General features: G+C 38.8%; 5 protein-coding genes across 5 annotated transcripts; all 5 read left to right on the top strand.

The window, feature by feature from the left end:
* The first annotated feature begins 243 nt into the window (after nucleotides 1–243).
* Nucleotides 244–2,086, top strand: BDF20DRAFT_852656 (RNA polymerase I associated factor, A49-like protein). The gene is made up of 4 exons (XM_053080090.1): nucleotides 244–513; nucleotides 596–764; nucleotides 844–1,545; nucleotides 1,612–2,086. The coding sequence occupies exons 1-4, from the start codon at nucleotides 414–416 to the stop codon at nucleotides 1,877–1,879; spliced, it is 1,239 nt and encodes a 412-aa protein (XP_052939244.1). The 5' UTR covers nucleotides 244–413; the 3' UTR covers nucleotides 1,880–2,086.
* Nucleotides 2,087–2,777: 691 nt separating this feature from the next.
* Nucleotides 2,778–3,541, top strand: BDF20DRAFT_814491 (ankyrin repeat-containing domain protein; the record flags this gene model as incomplete). Its single annotated transcript, XM_053076984.1, has 2 exons — nucleotides 2,778–2,883; nucleotides 2,970–3,541. The coding sequence occupies 2 exons, from the start codon at nucleotides 2,778–2,780 to the stop codon at nucleotides 3,539–3,541; spliced, it is 678 nt and encodes a 225-aa protein (XP_052939243.1).
* A 2,001-nt stretch (nucleotides 3,542–5,542) lies between these two features.
* Nucleotides 5,543–7,424, top strand: BDF20DRAFT_910420 (uncharacterized protein; the record flags this gene model as incomplete). The annotated part of the gene is made up of 4 exons (XM_053083705.1): nucleotides 5,543–5,737; nucleotides 5,829–6,012; nucleotides 6,095–7,227; nucleotides 7,311–7,424. The coding sequence occupies 4 exons, from the start codon at nucleotides 5,543–5,545 to the stop codon at nucleotides 7,422–7,424; spliced, it is 1,626 nt and encodes a 541-aa protein (XP_052939242.1).
* Nucleotides 7,425–8,206: 782 nt separating this feature from the next.
* BDF20DRAFT_852647 (C2 domain-containing protein) lies at nucleotides 8,207–13,913 on the top strand. Its single transcript, XM_053080089.1, has 12 exons — nucleotides 8,207–8,958; nucleotides 9,046–9,359; nucleotides 9,435–9,737; nucleotides 9,806–9,926; nucleotides 10,010–10,322; nucleotides 10,398–10,519; nucleotides 10,588–10,995; nucleotides 11,082–11,454; nucleotides 11,522–12,476; nucleotides 12,576–12,648; nucleotides 12,733–13,240; nucleotides 13,314–13,913. The coding sequence occupies exons 1-12, from the start codon at nucleotides 8,289–8,291 to the stop codon at nucleotides 13,543–13,545; spliced, it is 4,392 nt and encodes a 1,463-aa protein (XP_052939241.1). The 5' UTR covers nucleotides 8,207–8,288; the 3' UTR covers nucleotides 13,546–13,913.
* A 781-nt stretch (nucleotides 13,914–14,694) lies between these two features.
* BDF20DRAFT_910418 (Spc98 family-domain-containing protein) lies at nucleotides 14,695–18,015 on the top strand (the record flags this gene model as incomplete). Its single annotated transcript, XM_053083704.1, has 4 exons — nucleotides 14,695–15,942; nucleotides 16,044–16,216; nucleotides 16,301–17,043; nucleotides 17,108–18,015. 4 exons carry the CDS (start codon nucleotides 14,695–14,697, stop codon nucleotides 18,013–18,015), a joined length of 3,072 nt encoding a protein of 1,023 aa, XP_052939240.1.
* Nucleotides 18,016–18,692: the final 677 nt, after the last annotated feature.

Raw genomic sequence — 18,692 nt, 5'->3', positions numbered from 1 at the left:
TCACTGATAGAAATCAATATTCTTCCTACAAGCTGAATCACGCTTTTTATTAGAAGAAAAAGGAGAGGTAGTGCTGTGCATTACGGACTTTTTCTATCATTTATATGCTGAAATCTCATTGTGAGCTGTTTAATTAAACTGATCTTTCAAAGCTAGTAAGATACAAGTTTACTATATGAAAGTGATTCGGCCTTTTAACAATTGTAAAGGCATGATCTTCGAATACTCATTAAAATTCTGTACCTGAGTGTGGAACACTGATTCTGCATGATCTTCTAAGTTAGCGGGCTTTACTGACTTTTTTTACTTTTCTCTTCAAGCCACCCGTTTTACTTTCTTGAAAGCAAAACGATCGCTTTTAAAGAGCAGCACTCACCAATTCTGTCAACTTACTCACAAATATAACTCGGACGATGGGCAAAAGAAAGAATTCTGAAGAACACTCTTCTTCAAAACGTCCTGTCAAGGTCGAAATTGTTGAGAAATTAAACGATGTCGAAACACCTTATTTGGGTGAGAATTGCTTATATATGTCAACTATCGATCGATCAAGTTTTAGAATATTAACAGTTTTACGTCGATTTACGATTATTAGCTACTTTCCCTGGTATAAAGCCTCCTTCAGACGTAATTTTTACAGCATACAAAAGTCCTAATGCTTCCATAAAGAAAGCCCAAAATCGCTTCATAAGTGGAGAAACTGATAAAGTTACTTTTTCAGCAAGTAACTACGGGCCTGATTCCCTGCGTAATATGCAGTGCAAGTATGTCTCGACCTTACTGATAATGCACTGCTCAGTGCACTCGCTAACGATACTTGTGACAAAATTTGATTATTGTCAGATATATTGTAGGTGTCTATTCTAAAAAAGAAAACACTTTGAATATCACCAACGCACCTGTCATGAAAATGAACCGTACTATCAAAGCCTTGAGCTCACAAAACAGCAGCAGTAGTACTATCGCTAGAGGACAGGTTGCTCGAGCCGCTCTAGGCTTAGCCTTCGGTACAGCTAAGGCTAAGCAACAATTGAAGAGTGATGAACGTAATCTTGTAAAGGGTGAAGATATTATGGAAGAAATGGATGATTTGCACGCAGAAATTGGTAAAGCCACGGCCAACATACCAAAGAAGGAAGAGATGAGGAAGGATTTGGAAAATGCTTTGCCTGTACCCAGCTATAACATTAATGCTGATTCACCAGAGGAAGTTTACGATCTCAAATCTATTGTCACTGACGAAGAGTTGAATACAATGAATTACAAGGAATTGTTGAAACAGACATCATTGGATGATGTTAAGAAGCTACTTGCTTTCCATGAATCCAAATTTGTCAATGATCGCTTAATGGCCATTTTAGGTTCTTCAGGCAAGAAGGATCGTAAAAGAGTGCGTGTCCTTATGTATATCAATTTACTCATGGCATACTATGTCCGTGTTCGCCCTGGTGATCTGAAAAATCGTAGAAAGGTGGAAGCTGCTTTAAAATCACCTTCGAGCATTGTTCTGGATGGACTAACCGAGAGATATACCGAAGCTAACCAGTAAGTATTTGCTTACAACAGTTTTTTAGCACAATGTTGAACTCTAATCATTATTTTTCATTACAGCCGCACAGCACTTATGAACGATAAGATTCTATTATACATGTTCACCCTCATTCTTTCGATATCTGGATACAGTGTTTTGATTGATGATATTGGAAAAGATCTTTTCTTAAAGCCTAGCAAAGTTGTGACATTATTCAAGAGCTTGGGTTGCAAAATCGATAAAGCAAGCGCTGAGGAAATTCGACAGACCAACAATAAAGCAGCAAAGAAAGCCACTTTAATTGTTCCTCTCAAATTCCCTGAAGTGAGAACTGGTGGCCGCCGTTAAGGAAAATCAAGAAATGAATACATCAGCATGTTTGCAGTAATCTCGTTAAATAAAAGTTGTTGCTGTTTTTTGTTGTTGTTTTTTTGCATACAACTGTTTATCGAACAGCCTGTTTAAGAAACCCTGATATATGATTAGGATTGGCCATTGCATCTTTTCTTTTCTAGTCTGATCTGGCACGTTCGAAGGCTACATTATTGTATAAAAGGCGCATCTACGTTCAGAAATATGGAGTTTCAATTTTCATTGTTTGCCTACACATTAAAAAGATATACTTTTGCTAGAGCTTCACGAAATGACACAGTCTTGCCTAATTTGGATTCTTGATGTAATGCAGCTGTCAATTTTTATTAATTTTTTTTTTTTTTTTTGTTTTCAAGACTGCATTGATATGGTACGTAAAAGTTGGCTTTTATCTTCACTTACATTGTTAATCGACAAACCTAACTCTTATATACTCATGAACTATCATGGCTCAGACTTTTATACACAAAGCGCTTAAACTTATCGAAGATGAACAAGATTTGGAAGGTTTTTTAAAATCCACTTCGAACGTGCCCGAGATCATCAATGAGAAAGATGAGCATGGAGATTCTCTACTTCATTTTGCAGCTAGAGCGCACCAGTTACCCGTTGTCAAGTTACTGGTGGAGACGTATAAGGCTGACACTGAGGCAGTAAATGAACACGGTAGACGTCCTCTACACGAAGCAATTGATAATATAGATTGCGTTCGATATTTGGTGAAAGAATGTAAAGTGGATGTGAATGCTATGAAAAGAGGAGATTGGACGCCTGTTATGATTGCAGGTAAATAAAGCAAACAGGATTAGGAAGATGTTCGCTAAAAAAGTGAGAGATACGGAGACTCATATGCAATTTGTTTGCATTACAAGCAATGAAAGGAAACTTGGAAATTGTTCAGATGTTGGTGGAGTCAGGTGCTCTTTTGGACAGACAAACTAAAGATGGCAGAACAGCTTTATATTTAGCTGTGCAAGAAGGTAACAACTTTAGTAGATATGCCTTCATTGATTATCAAAATTTGGGCACAGTTATAACCCTTTTTTTTTGTTTAAAATCTGAAAAGGGCATGTTGATGTTGTTGAATATTTGACGGATCAATACCCAAAAGCATTGTTGATAGAGACAAATTCAGGTCGTTTACCCACGCAAGCGGCCGCTGCTTTGTCCTCACCTTTGTCAAAAGAAGGCTATGAAATAACTCGCTATTTACTGTCTCATTCATCTGGTCTTACAATCAATGACGATGGCAGCAATAGCTTGATAGGACATCGTGATAAATCAGGCCGAGATATTTTGCTTGATGCTACTGTATCACAAAATTTAGAATTATTGCAGTTTCTGTTGAACCAAGGAGGAGCTGATGCCAATGATATTGACTCGTTGGGCCGAACGATGATGCATCATGCTGCCATAATGGGGCATTTGGATGTTTTGAAATTGCTAAGTAAAATCGAAGGAGAACTACAATGGAATGCAACGGATACATGGGACTCTTGGACTCCTTTGATGCATGCAGCGAAGGAAGGACATGAGGAAGTCGTAAGGTATTTGGTAGAGGTTATTAAAGTCGAAACATACCAGAAGGATAAACAAGGAAGGACAGCAAAGGATTTAGGTATTTGTTTGTTCATGTAACCTTTAACTGATTCTTCACTCACATGGAGACTTTGTGTCTATCCTTTTTAAATAGCTGGTTTGTGGAAACACGACAATATTGTACAATATTTATCCTCTTAAAGCGATAAGAAGACTAGACGACAACGACGAAGTATGTTAAGTAGATATGTCAAATGCGCTTATAGTTTATTTCGCTATGCTTATAAAGTGAATGAGCAGCACAAGCAAATTTACGCAGAAAACGTACAACAAATCCTATGAATTTTCCCTTGAAGAAAAACCAGAAAGATATCGTTGTATCTTCTGCAGCTATAGTCCTGAGAGTAGCAGTTATACTATTTTGTATTTTTATTTATACTTTCTTCTTCTTTTTTGGCTATTTCTATTTATTTTTTTGTGGCATACTACGATTTTCTATCTTACAATAAAACAAAGAAAAGTAGAGACTGCTCTGTTTTACCGTCATTACGAAGAGCTATTGGGAATGCGCACTTATCAGTCAGTATCAATAGCAATAGCAACAAATTGACATCAGATAATAATCCACCTCTTATAGCAAAAAGAGTTAATGCCAGTACGAGCCACAGGGGAATTATATCTGCTACTCTATTCTGCCCTCTGTTATCACTTAATGTAAGATAAAAAAAGTTATCCAAAAATGCTTATGAATTCCTAATAGTGTGGTCTTCCGATTAACATATGCCATTGGGGTGAACATGGAACACCAGCCCAACAAAAAAAAACCAAGCTGGGATATACAGACTATCGTTCTATGGCATTTGTACAGTTCATGAGGATCAGTACAGTCTTAAATTTTGGTATCCTATACTAGTTATACTTGATATACTGCGTATAGGATGGACACCGTTAGCATTAAAAGTAGTACATGAATTAACGAAAGGAATACGCAACTTGGACAGTCTTTTGGGTAAATATCTATTTTGAACAACCCGTCGTCAAAAGATCGTTAACTGGATAACTACTTCTGCGATAGCTGTCAACTATTGTTTGGCTTCAGAGACTATATTTCCCGGTACGCTCTTGATGCTGTACAGACTTGTTTACATTTAATTGATGTAAATGAGAAGCATAAATCTAAACCTGAGAATATTATTATCGTGGGTGATTCAGCAGGCAGGAGGTTTATGCTTGACAACCATATCAAGAGCTGCTGTACTGCTAGCAGTAAGTTTACTAATCCTACTTATAGCGTTAGAGACTAAGTTATATGCCATTTCTTCCCGATAGTCTTGGATAGATCCTACTTATTCTTACCCCCAAATAGGCTAGAGGTTTCCTTCTATAGTTACTTACCTTCAAATCCTACCGAAATTTCCATTATGAACCCTTCCAAACTCTATGTGAATAACATAGATATGATCAGTCATTCCTATATGTAGCCTCTTTCTGTTGAGTATTTTGAAAATACCACCGATGTTGATACAGTTTGGTGAGCGTGAATGGTTGCGTGATGAAATAATAGCTTTCGTTGAGAATATAAAGCAAACAAAGTCCACTATTATGCATCAAGAATATATGAGGCGGTTATAAGAAACTAAGCATAAGTTTACTCTTCCTTTCGAAATTGACAATGTCACCAAATGATCCATGGTTTTTATAATAGAATTTGGTGCATGCATTTCAGACTTTTTCCTTCCACTAAGTCTGAAGAAGCCGCGTTTCATATTGTAGAACGAAAAGTAATGACTCCTTTACTTTGCACTAATATATTTATACATGCCTCGTTTATGTCTTTAATCACACAATATTGCTTTAAGCTCAACAACACATGGAAACACGGAAGCGTGTTCGTTCTATTGCTTTCATGAGATCTTTCCATGTATTGTTTAGACGAGCTACTATTTGCTTGGCGGAACGTGATCTATGTTCGCCTATTTAAATCGCGAAAAGATTTGATTCCTTTATTTTTTTTTTTCTCTCTCTTTTTGAACCTGAGTTACCCCTCTTTTCCCTTTCCTCCTTTCTTATATCTTGTTAGTTCCTTCAATCTGATTTCGCATGAGTAACGCTGAAGCCAAGCACATTTACCCTAAAGTTGCAGATACCGAAGCTACCGCAGCTTTTGAAGAAGCGCTAAGATCTGGTGATCTAATTCTTAAAAGAAGATGTTTCGCATCTTACACATTTTATTTGGATAATTTGGACAGTGGTTCATTGAAACGTATTGAACGTGGAATCAAACTTCTCGGAGCAGTAAGTCATCAGAAATTTAGTTATGATAGTATAAGAAGCTATAAATTACTCATTCACTATTTTGTACACATAACTTCCCCGCTTTCCATAGTCTATTGAAGCTTTCTTTTCTAACCAATGCACTCATATTATAACAAATAAGCCTATACCTGAGTATATTAATTTCCTTGATAACGTTCATAATTGCCCTGATCCTGAAAGATACAAAAACGCACCGCGTGATGCTATGATTGAGAAGGCTATTGAATGGGGAAAAACTTTGTGGTCCACGGATGGTAAAATATTCTGATTTATTTGTTTCAGATAGTATGAAGATACTTAGTAAAGTCTAAATGCCATATAATTACTTCTAACTAGTCATGTTGAAGACGGTCGAGTTCCTATTACATTCTCAAAGAGGCAGAATCACGCATCACCCACCCCCAGCGCCACCAAAACGAAAGCTGGACGCGATGCTCAAAGAAGAAAAACTCTATGGCTCCCATACTGTTCCAAAGCAAAGTCCTCCAAAGAAATTAAAGTTTAAACCATTTACGGGCCATTATATTATGGTACAAGACGTACAGCAAATTTTCCGCCCTCCTGTCCTCAAAATTTATACTCAAGAACTGTTCACAGAAAAGCAACCTGACTATCCTTGGCCCTACATTAAGAATACCCACAACCACAAGTCGCCTTTTACTCCACGGGTTTCCGACTCTCAGAAACCAGCAGCAGAAGGTGCTCCAAAGGAAGCGGCGGTTAAGGAGCAGCAGCAAGGTGATCAGCAAGTGCAAGAAGCTGCAAACAAGTCGCGCAAAGCCCCTATGGGAAAAAATGAAGAGACAAAAGCATGTGATGTCCAAGCCCTACCTGAACAAAACCAAGCCTTACCTGAACAAAACCAAGCCTTACCTGAACAAAACCAAGCCTTACCTGAACAAAACCAAGTTTTAACTGAACAAAAGCAAGTTTTAACTGAACAAAAGCAAGTCCTACCTGAACAAAAACAAGCTGTTCCTAAAATACAAGCAATGCACTATACTAACACGTATAAAAGCAATCAAGGCAACACTATCTACGACCATACTAGGTATGCTATGTCTACACAACAGTTATCTACAGTTACAACAAGAGCCAATACAACCACCCAAACTCTTCCTCCTGTGTCAAGCACTACTACTACTCACACTCATAATCCTGAAAAGAATCACATGAAAAAATCTCTAAATGACCCTGCTGTGCAACAATTTACGAGACGTATGGTTGAAGTGCCTAGATTATTTGTCGCTCCCACACCTAGTAAGACTCAGCCTAGTCATTTACAATCCGTATCACCAGCAGTCTCACGCACCAATAAAGAAAATATACTCAGAAAGCAACGAGATAAACATGATCGTCGACGTCTTCAACCACGACAGCAAGGTCATCACAAAATAAAGAAAGAAGCCGGAAAGAAAAACTTCAAATTCTGCGAAATCTGTAGCAAATTATTTGAATCTTACGAAGAGGTACTTCTTTTCTTACTTTGACTCTTTAAACTGTAACCCTGCTAACGCTTCTAATTCTTTTTTTTTTTTTTTTTCATTAACAGCATTGCAAAGAACCAAAGCACGCTGCCTTTGTTTCTGACGAAAGAAACTGGGCAACACTTGATACCCTTATTAATACCACAAAGAGGAGACTTCAACCTGGCTCTTCTTTTTAAACGTGATTGTTAACCACGTCACTGCTTCCTTTTTATTTATATTCCAAAGACTATTTATACATGGCATTATTCTGTCTGATAGTATGTTTTACGTTAAAAATACCATAAAGCCATAGGTTAAAGTTCAATAGAAACTTTGTTACTAAATCAAACCTCCAATAAATTATTTTGCTCATTGCCGTTTTCTATAAGGTTGAATAGTCGAAAAGACTGCTGAAATTTGAGCCTTTTCATGGTTTGCCTCTGTATAGATTTCAGTAGATTGTAAACATGAATAACCGTAATCTTATGGGGACATATTCCATACTTATTCTTTTACTTACAATATCTAATGCTGTTGGATTCAAAACTATATATAGCGCATTACTGTATCAAACGTCAAAGTTGGACAATATAATAGAGGATAAGCGTGAGCTACCGATCACTGTATCTTTCCTATTTCATTTTCTATTTTACTGTGTGCATGAACAGCAATTAAGGAGCAGAATTTTATCCAGCGAATGGGAGCTGCCGAACCTGTCACTTTTCAAAGGATAATTTATGCAAGGAAATGCTTTTATGTCAGGGCACGGTTGACAATAGTAAGCAGCCATAATAATCTTAACAATCTGATGAGTAATAGAAACTACAATATAGACAATGAACCAAGCGTCTCAAATTTTTGTTCTTTCATTGACCAGTCGAAAGCTTGGTTGAGAAACGGCATATATTCACCATCATTGTCTCGTGTTTTTTAAAGTCAACCTTGATTAGCCTTTATCGGATCCTCTTTATCCGGATTTCTTGTCTTCTTTTCTTCCTTTGAAAAAGAAATATACCCACTTGCTTCTTTCTTTTGCTATTCTCTTTTCATAGTGCACTCCAATGGAACCCAATGTCATAAACGAGCCGTCACCTGAACCTATATCAAATGGAGAAGAAATTGACGACAATCAACAAAATATCTCGAAACAATTTATTCCAGACCTTCGAAGTTTGGGTCGAAATCAGCAAGGTTTCGCAACTGAGATCGGGTCTAGCGATGCTGACGAGATTAAGCAAGTCATTCTGAATGCAGCTTCTTCAGGTGGAGCAGCTTCACTCCAACGACAACTACAGCAACAACAACAACAACAACAACAACAACAGCAACAGCGACAACAGCAACAAAATGCCTCATTGTCTAGGTCAACTACAGTTTCGTCGTCTCTTTCAGGAAGACAGAAAACGCTAACAAGACGTTTAGTAAAACAACAACCCGTTATCAACACAATTGCTGGCTATCGTGTCAGCCATGCTTTGCCAGACGACTCAAGAATTGGATGGACATCCTTTTCAGACAAACCCAATCCTGGTGGTTCATTAAACATTATGGCATTAGAAAAGAAGCCTCACGAGAAAGCAGATGATACGGACTGGAATGTAAAAGAAACATTCGTAAACGACTTCTGCGTTATTTTCTTTGTGGGATTCGGGTTTTACATCATTGGCAAAATTGGCGCCTATTTGCCCGGTGGCGGCATAGGATCCTTCATTTTCGGACTATTTTGCGTAGGTAGTGTTCAAACTCTTGTGCTATTGATAAATTAGCGTGTAAATCGAATGGAGGTTTACTAAAACCCTACAATACTTACAAATGTAGCAACCTACTATAAAATTAATTATAAACGGTTCACCCTACAAACATCGGATGATATCAAAAGAGAATTGGCAGCCATTGCAATTCAAAACTCGGACTTTGAAGACGTTGAATGGTTGAATAATTTGGTAACAAGATTCTGGCTCATACTTGAACCTGTCATCAGTGCCTATGTTATTGAGAACATTGATACCTACTTGGTTGACTATCTACCTGGGTTTTTGGACTCAGTGAGATTAACAACGTTCACATTGGGAACAAAGCCTTTCCGAATTGAAAGCGTAAAGACATTGACAGATGAGGAGCCTAACACAGTGGTAAGCTTAAACAGAGTTACCTATCAAACTTCGTATACAACAGCACAGTCCTAAACTGATAGGTGATGTAAATAGTGCATGGATTGGGTGGTCTCTTTTGTACCCAATGATACAAATGGCCTAACCAAAGAACAATTGGCTAAAAAAGTCAATCCGAAGGTAGTATTGAATATTCGCCTGGGCAAAGGATTTGTAGGCACTGCCTTATCTGTGCTTGTGGAAGACATGAGTTTCAAGGGCCGTATGAGGATTAAATTACAAATGATGAGTAAAATGCCTCACGTTAAAATTGTGGAAGCCTGCTTCATGGAAAAGCCAACATTTGATTATGTCCTGAAGCCGTTGGGTGGAGAGACATTCGGCTTTGATGTGAATAATGTAAGTGTTCATAATTGATAGAAGGCCTCCAATGTGACGTTCGAGTGTTCTTTTAACCAATATAACAGATTCCAGGCCTTCAAAGCTTTGTACGTGACCAAGCACATGCTATTCTTGGCCCAATGTTATACTATCCGAATGTTTTTTCTTATGACGTCGAAAAATTCTTCAGCGGTGAATTGGATATAAGTAATGTGATGAAACAGGCAAATTACTACTACGCATTAAGAAGGATGGATGATTTTCTAACTCAATTCTGTTTCAATGAACAGGTCAAGCGAACGGTATTCTAGCTGTCACTGTTCACTCATGCACCACCATTGGTGGCACTGACGGCACGCTGAATCCTTTTATTCGATTCTTCTTGGATAAAGCTCAAGAACTTGAAAAGACCTCTGTTTTAGAAAACACAAATACACCCCATTGGAATGAGACTAAATTCTTGTTACTGAACAACTTGGAATCGATATTGACAATGGAGCTAAGGACGACCAATAACACAAAAAAAGCTGGTAAAAGGTTGGCCAGAGCTCATTTCGACTTGAAGGATCTACGTGATGAAGAAGATATGGAAATGGACAATAAGTAAGTGCTTATACTGCGTCCCTCTCTTTCATATAATATATTTCGAATGTACTCATACATGAACACCTTGGTTAGGGTTTTACCAATGTTTCGTCATGGCCGCTTCATTACCGATTTGAATGTTGATATGCGATACTTTCCGGTTTCTAAGCCAATTCAGAATCCTGACGGTACATATATCGAAGCTGAACCATCAAGTGAGTTTCTTAATTGCTGTTCGAAATCATACCTTTTAAAGTATTTGGTCTAACTCAAATGTAATTAGATTCGGGCGTCCTTCGTATCACTATGCATGAGGCAAAACACTTGGGATCCAACAAATGCAACCCATATGCATCTATCAAAATAAATGGCATCGATCGCTTTACTACACCTACTTTCAAACGCACGTCTAACCCCAAATTTGAACGTCCGTTCGAACTGCTCGTCTTAGATATATCAAATGTCTATATCCGCGTTAGCTTGACAGATCGCATTGACTTTGCTGAGGATGAATCACTAGGCAGCTGGGATGCTTATTTAACTGATATCATGCAACAGCAAGAGGAAAGGGAATATTGGTGGAATTTAAGAAAACGAGGACAGGAAATAAATGCTCGTATTCGCTTCAGCGTACAGTGGAAGCCTGTGGTGATGACTGGTTTGGCAAAGATGGGTGGCGTTGGCATTTATTGTAAGCTTGCTATTTTTGTATGGTTTACTTTCTCTTTATATCAGCTGTTAAATGCAGCTTCTGTTTCTTTTTCTACTTGTTCATAGCTCCGCCTGTAGGCGTTGTTCGCTTCTCCATTTGGTCAGCTAAAAACCTGGCGAAGAGCAGTAAATATGACATGTATGTTCGTATCAAGTCGGGCAAACAAGTACGAGCCAGAACAGAGATCATTAACAGTACCGATTGGCCAGAATGGGGCGAGTTCCACTATATACCTGTGCATAACTTGTATGAAGACTTGGTATTGGAGGTGATGAGTTGGAATCCAAGCACCTCAACGCCTGGCGGTGGTTTATCTTCCTCCAACAAGGATAAACCGATGGGTTCGACAGTATTCCCTATTAAAGAATTGGTTCAACAGTGCAAAGACGAAGCAACTGATACCATATATTACCAAGCTAAAGCTGTTAAAATTGACAGGTAAGGGTCAGACTATTATGGGGGGGTTAGACAATCTTCCACTCATCACTGATTTTTGATTATTTAGGGAAGCGCCATTGATGGCCGGAGGAGTAAAAAAAGGAACATTAATATACACCGCAGAATTCTACCCTACAATGGCTTTACCTGAAAATGAAAACGATAATATCGCAGAAGAAGTAGCCACTCTGCCACTAAATGCAGTAACAGATGCCTCCCATGCGATGGAGCAGCAACAGCAACGGGAGATAGAGAAGATGTCATCCCATTCTATCACTTCATCCTTGCCCAAAATGGATCTTCATAATCTACCTATCCGTTATACACCAGACGATGTCATTGATATCTCATCCTATGGAAGCGGCGTTCTTACTGTGAAGATTCACGAAGTTAAATCGCCTATTGTTACAGAATGCTACTGCCAAATAATGGTCGATTCGCTGACACCTCAACATAAAACTAGCGTTATCAAGGGACGGTTACTTACATTCAACGAAACAACAGATGCTTTTATTAAAGATGCAGGCTTTTCTCGTGTTGCCATTGCTTTAAAGCCAGCCAAATCTAGCGAGAAAGATTATGATACCAGTGATCAACATACTCTAGGCTATTGGTACGAAAGTAGTGACCGTATTATTCGTACGATTCAGCGCAAAGCTAGAGCAAAGAATTATCAATTATGTGATATGTTGAGGCATGCAGAGGATGATGAAGGAGACTGGTATAATGTCATTCAACCAACAGGGGCAACAGCAACTACTGCTGCTGGAACTCAAATTCGTTTAAGTTTCGGTTATACTCCTCTACCCAATTATACCATTCATCCTGACGAAAGTGTAGAAAATCAAGGTATCCTCACCGTCACCTTAATACGTGCTGTCGGCTTAAAAGCAGCTGATAAATCCGGTACCAGTGATCCTTATGTGAAATTCACCGTCAATGGAGAGGTAGTTCATAAAAGCTCCTATGTAAAAAAGACATGTAATCCGATCTGGAAGGATGAAACATTCCAGGTTCCTATTGTAAGTACTGGCTAGAGTCATTCCGGGTTGGAAAGGGCTCAAAAGTAAGAATCGTATTCTTTTTCCCTTACTAACCATATTCGTGTCACGTCTTTTTAGATTTCTCGAGTGACAGCTAGCTTTAGAATTGAGGTCTTTGATCATAATTCTGTACAAATTGATGTGCCCTTGGGTAAGTGTTTTCCTCATCTATCTTTCCTGCGTCATTTGCATTTTTCAAAAATTTTAAAACTTTCGCGGAACCGTAAAACCATAGGATCTGGAGGAATCACATTACGAGGGGATATGGTGGAGAGCTTCGCGGCTCATGAGGTCGATATACCGTTAGACGGACAAGCAGGAGATACAGGTGCAGTAAGAGTGAGACTAAAATGGGAACCTCAACTGTTGATGCATCGAAAAGCCAGCACGTTCATGGGTATAACGCGTAAAACGACAACAGGCAGTAGCATTAATACAGGCACAACAAAGTTAGGTACGGTAGCGTTCAATTGGAGTCGTCCGGCCACCACCAAAAAGAATGAGGAAAACAGTGGCATTGCATCACCCAGTAAGGACCATGAATCAACCATAACAAGAGCACCTGTGGTGAACGAATTGGTCAATAAAGGAACAGTTCGTATTGAGTTGATTGAAGCAAGGGGACTGAAGGGTGATGAAAGCAAAGTAAACCCAGTAGCTACGCTAACGTTAACCAGTGGCACTAGTGCCAAAGCGCAGGGTATCAAAACCAAAAAATTGAAAAAAACTTTAAACCCATTCTGGTAAGTACGATGATTGAATGTGTAGCTGTTAAAAGTGTAGTTGGCTCATTGTTTGCTATTTTTAATTATTAAGGAACGAACAATTCAGTCGAGTATTGCACAACGATAAAGAGGATGTTCAATTGGATGTTAAACTTACGGACGCTCATACATTCGGGTCTTCCAATGAGATTGGCAGTTGGTCAAGCTCCCTGTGGGATCTCATCAGGCCTCCTGTGGTGACATCGTTGGATAAATGGTTACCTTTGGAACCAGAAGGAAGTGGTGAAGTTCATATAAAAATCCACTTTGAGATGCAGCCATGAGGTTGATCCAAAGACCGCCACCATTGCTTTTGTTCCAGGGAACAAGACAGGATATCTGAATGGGCAACCAAAAATTCCTTTTCTCTTATGATCTCTTTTTGTATTTTGTAAAAAAAAAACCACATCGTGCTTCGTCATTATAGAACGTATATTTGCTACGTTAGCGATATTTACTTTCACATTAAACTTTCAATCTAAACATCTTGTACTACACTTTTTATACCTTGCATTTTAGTCTAATTTGCTATTAAATTCTTCACAGCGTTCTTCAAATAAACGCAAAGCAAAAAGTTAATCTTACGTTTGATCGCTTCCCCGCTGGGCAGAAAGACTTGCCATCATCAAGTGGTTCCAGCCCCAAGTATGAGTCCCGATTTGACAAATGTGAGTGCAGCTGGTTGTTTTTCTCCAGGGAATACAAGCACGCAACTTGATTATGAGCATCAAATGCTGCAACAACTGCTCTTTGCTCATTTGTTGATAAGAAGTAACAGTCGTTTTGTTTTATTGTTTTTTGTCAACTGTAAAGGGTCACCTTCCTTTTGTATTATATGATTATCAATACATGTATCTTTCTATTCGTTTCTATTTATGCTATCATTAGAACAGCCAGTATTGTTTAAAGCAGCATGTTATCCCAAAGATCAAGTAGATAGAGCGTCTTGAGCACGAAAAGATCACACCCACTTTCTTTAAAGAAGATATTAATTTCTGTAAAAAAAAAAAATGCAATTGAGCGTAGCTTGTTGATGGAACACGTACTTTTTTGATCTGAGTTGGACGATATAGATATATAAGCAGCCATAAACGCCATACTCTACAGAACATAGGCTTTGGGCTTGAAAAATTACGTTGATACAAAGGCGTTTGCGCTGTGATTCGAGCGCGGAGAAGTGTTATGAAGATAACTGTACCTGAGATTGACAATTAGACAGCATCGAGCCTTTCGCTCATAGAATTTTGTAATGTTTCCATTTCTTTTCTTTTTCCTTTTTCTTTTGTTTTAAAAAAAAATCAATTACTCCTTGCTAGACTATTTGTAAGTGATAAATGATTTCTTAATGTTCGAGATTGATGACACGCAGTTAAACTTCTTCCAATGGAATGACGATACAGCGGGTAATAACAGCAGTTTACCGTATATGAAATATGTTTGGTCATACCATCTTTGATCATAACCTAGAGTTCTTTTTAATAGAGTTTAGCGATCTTAGACTTAAACCACTTCCTGATCAACCTTTCGATCTATTTTCAGGCCTCAGCGCAGAAGAATCCTCCGAACAAGCTACTAGTGCGTCTACTAAGTTAAGCACTGATCATCAAGCAGGAAACCCCACGGCTCCTCCAGAGTCACTATGGGATTCCGAGATTGATATGGACGATGTGCCCTCAGATCACTCCAGTCCCGATGAGGACATTTGGGTTAGTCAGCGCTCTGAGCCACGAACCCACAAAGCATTATCATGGGATACGAGGAATTCTCAGTTTCCTACCTATGAACAAAAGAAACTTGCGAAAAGAAATGTTGGTACACCGTTTCTTACAGAAGCACCACTGAGTTTTTTCGATCCTTTAATAGACCGTTTCAACAATACGACGCTCAGCAATGCAAACACGGCAGCAGCAGCCTCGAATACTACCACCAAGGTTGTCTATGAGATAGCACTTGTGAAAGCTCTTTTACAAGCAATGGAGGGAATACCTTCCGCCTATTTTTATTGGGACGAACAGGAAAGCCTCAGATCACGCGTCAACCATTCGATTCGTATCTTGGGCGTTAGCCAATCGGCACTGCAACCTATGATAGATGATATACTTCTATTTGGTACACAATTACGAGCACTGGAACGCATAGCAAATACATGCAAATCTCAGCCGGAAAAGTATGGACTCACTGGTATGGCCTTTGGCTGCTGCTTAGCTGAAGTGCACATGAATATTCATTATTCGATGATGAACACATTTTCTGAAACTCCCAGTGATTACTTTCGATTATCGATTATCAAACTACATCAATATACACACCAACTCTCAACGATCGTCCATAAATTATGCAGTGAGTTATGCAGATGTCAAATAGATATAGCAACAACAACAACAACAGCAGCAGCACCTCCATCCTTCTCCCTACCTTTTGGTGCGCAATGGTTAAATTTGTTACATGCACAAGTGCAGCAATATGATTTGGCGTTACATGGGGATCTATCCATTTATAAAAATATATGTTTGGTTTTTCTGAAATATACCAGTGTGCCTTATTTGCATATGCTTAGTGAATGGTTACATCTATCCGACAGATCATCCTCTGACATGAGTTTGGATCATTGGGACCCTTACGGCGAGTTTTTTATTGAGCAAGTAGCAACTTGTCAGAAGGACGTGATGGAACAATTTCAGGTTGGTAGCTAGCGTCCTTGTTAAAAATGAATAGATGGGGGTTCTCACAAGCCATCGCTTCTTTGTTTTGTTTTTCTTTGGATATCGTTTTTCTCGTAAAGGTACGATCAGAAGTCATCCTTCCTCATTTCATCGACGAAAAGTTGGCTCAGTACATATTACGCTCAGGAATTTCTCAGCGAATGTTGAAGAGAATCAAGCCAGACCATCCGTTGTTCCACTTGCAGGATTCCTTCTCCTTGAAATACGTCCTCAGTAACGTAGAGTATTCAGAGTAAGTTATAGTGAATTCTGTCTTTCTCCCCCACTCTTTTGACGACATGAACAGTTGAGTATTCTAATTGTACTGAATACATAGATATAAAACGAATCACGACCATCTATGTCATTTCATTCAATCATACAACCGTGGTGACGTGATCAACGTGGATCATTATGAAAGGGTGGATGAACAGCAACACTCTCCGCAAACAGAACAACAAGAAGAGCAAGAAGGTCTGACATCATCGTCTAGGGATGGTACATCCGATAATGATACCCTGCTGCAAAATATACCCCTACTACCGTTATTAGATGAAAGCATTCGCCTTTCAAGCGAGTTTATGACTTGTTTGAACGATTTGCTTTCCCAACAGCAGCAACAACAACAACAACATCATCATCATCAGAACGAAAATGAAGAAGCATCTGCGACGTGTACGAAATACACAGACACTTATATACCTACACTGAATACCATCACGCGATACAGTTACATTCAGCCATTGAAACAGTGGTGCTTACTGCTGAACGAATCGTTTATGCTGTCATTTTTGAAGCAATACAAACTTCAGCATCACCTCTCACTGCTCAGCGACGTGTTCTTTCTCAAACATGGAACATTCGCAGCAGGTTTAAAAAGAATCTTCTTTCCCACTCAAGATTGCGTTCGCTTAGATTATAGAGGAAATCGATGGCCACCCAAAGCAATAGAACTGAATATGGCTTTAAGAAATCTGTTGCTGGAGAACAAGATAAACAATGAGCTGGAAGATGATATACTCACGTTTACTATACGAAAACCATCAGATACAACCCGTTGTCGTTGGATGGACCCCCATGGTAAATGTATCTTGATAAAATACTGTCTACAGTGCAGTTATTCATTTCGCCTTTCTCTATTTAGCCGTGGAAGCACTCGATTTTTTAAAAGCGAATTATTGTGCAAAATATTCTCTTCCTATGGTCATGACACCGACTATTATCCACAAATACAATCGTATCTTTACTTTCCTTTTGCGACTACTAAGGACAAGCACAGTTACCAAATTATGCTACACGATGTTAAGAAGGATCGATTGGCAAAGCAATCAAACGCGCGGAAAACTATTTCAAATGTGTTTTCAAATGGATCAATTTGTAAACGCTATAGAAAACTATGTCCATGGCACAGCCATAGAAAATACTTGGACATCGTTTGAGCGGAATGTCTCGAGGATGATCCAGGAACAACAACGACAAGTGGGTGCGACAGCTGAATACGATAGCGACGACAACGGCAACGATAGGGGGCAACCACAAGGAGGGTTAACAGATTACACATTGGCTATTATGGAACCCTATGCTTTTCGTAGTTATCATGAACACATTCTTGACAGAATTTTGATACAATGCTTTTTAAAAGCGAATCAGAGACGTATTCTGAATGTGTTACATCCTATCCTGCAAGATATCATTTCATTTGGAAGAAGGATAGATGACTATTACAATGTAGTTGCAAAAACGACGACGACGACCCATTCAGCGGGTCCAGAAAAAGACTTTGCATTGGGGTGCGAACGTATTTTTAAACAGTTTCAAGCCAATGTGCAAGTGTTTGTGGAGATACTAAGTATCATGGAAGCGAAAGGATCAGGAAGTTTGGCCAATATTTTAAGTGAGACAGACGGCAAGGGCAGCCATAGCCATCCAATGTTTGTCGATTTGTATTGTAGAAATGAGGCAAAAGAAGGCTTGGATAACTTTGCACGAGACTTGTTGATACGATTAAGCTTCAACCACTTTTATAATCGAACAGCTAAAGAAGAAGTATAAATGAAAAAAAAAAAAAACATAGACAACGATGTTCACCATGAACATGGATTTGTTCTCAATAAAAATTGTGCTTTACTGCTTTTTTATGAGACAGCATCTGTCTTGGGGCCACCATCGTATTTCAACGGGCCGGCTACCGATATCACCCCTCCTCCACTGCCTAATAAAGGTCTTATTCTCTCCCAGTGTGGATAATGAAAAGGAAATAGACAAATGTCTACTGCTTGATAAACCATGAATCCATTGAGTAATAGGACAGTGTGCAACAACTTTGATCATTTTACTTGAGCAACCCTTGCACAGGAAGAAAGTTATTTGAAAGAGACCCTTTTGTAACCACGGCACAACCGGGAGATCAGGCATTTTCTCATGGTAGCACCAAAGGCTAAAGGTTAAAAATAATCGAAAAAAGGATATTCTCCTGTGGCCGTAATTGAAAACAGCTAAGGAAACAGTGCATAACGCGTTTTTTTTTTTTTTTTTTTTTTTTTTTTTTATTCATCCATACAATCCAATGCCGTGCAATAGAACTTGAGTAGATAGAACGCTCATTTTAGGATAGGAAAGGATAGAGAAACCATCTTTGGTTGCTTTGCTCACGTAATCTGTGAGTAGTCAAAAGGAAAGCTTTTCGTTATACAACGAGGCCTTTTTTGATATCTTTTTTTCTTTTTTAA

Source organism: Mycotypha africana (assembly GCF_025528875.1).
Source record: "Mycotypha africana strain NRRL 2978 chromosome Unknown BDF20scaffold_2, whole genome shotgun sequence".
Taxonomy (NCBI): Eukaryota; Fungi; Mucoromycota; class Mucoromycetes; order Mucorales; family Mycotyphaceae; genus Mycotypha; species Mycotypha africana.
Note: the sequence above shows the minus strand (reverse complement) of the source record. Positions and strands in the feature narration are given on the sequence as shown.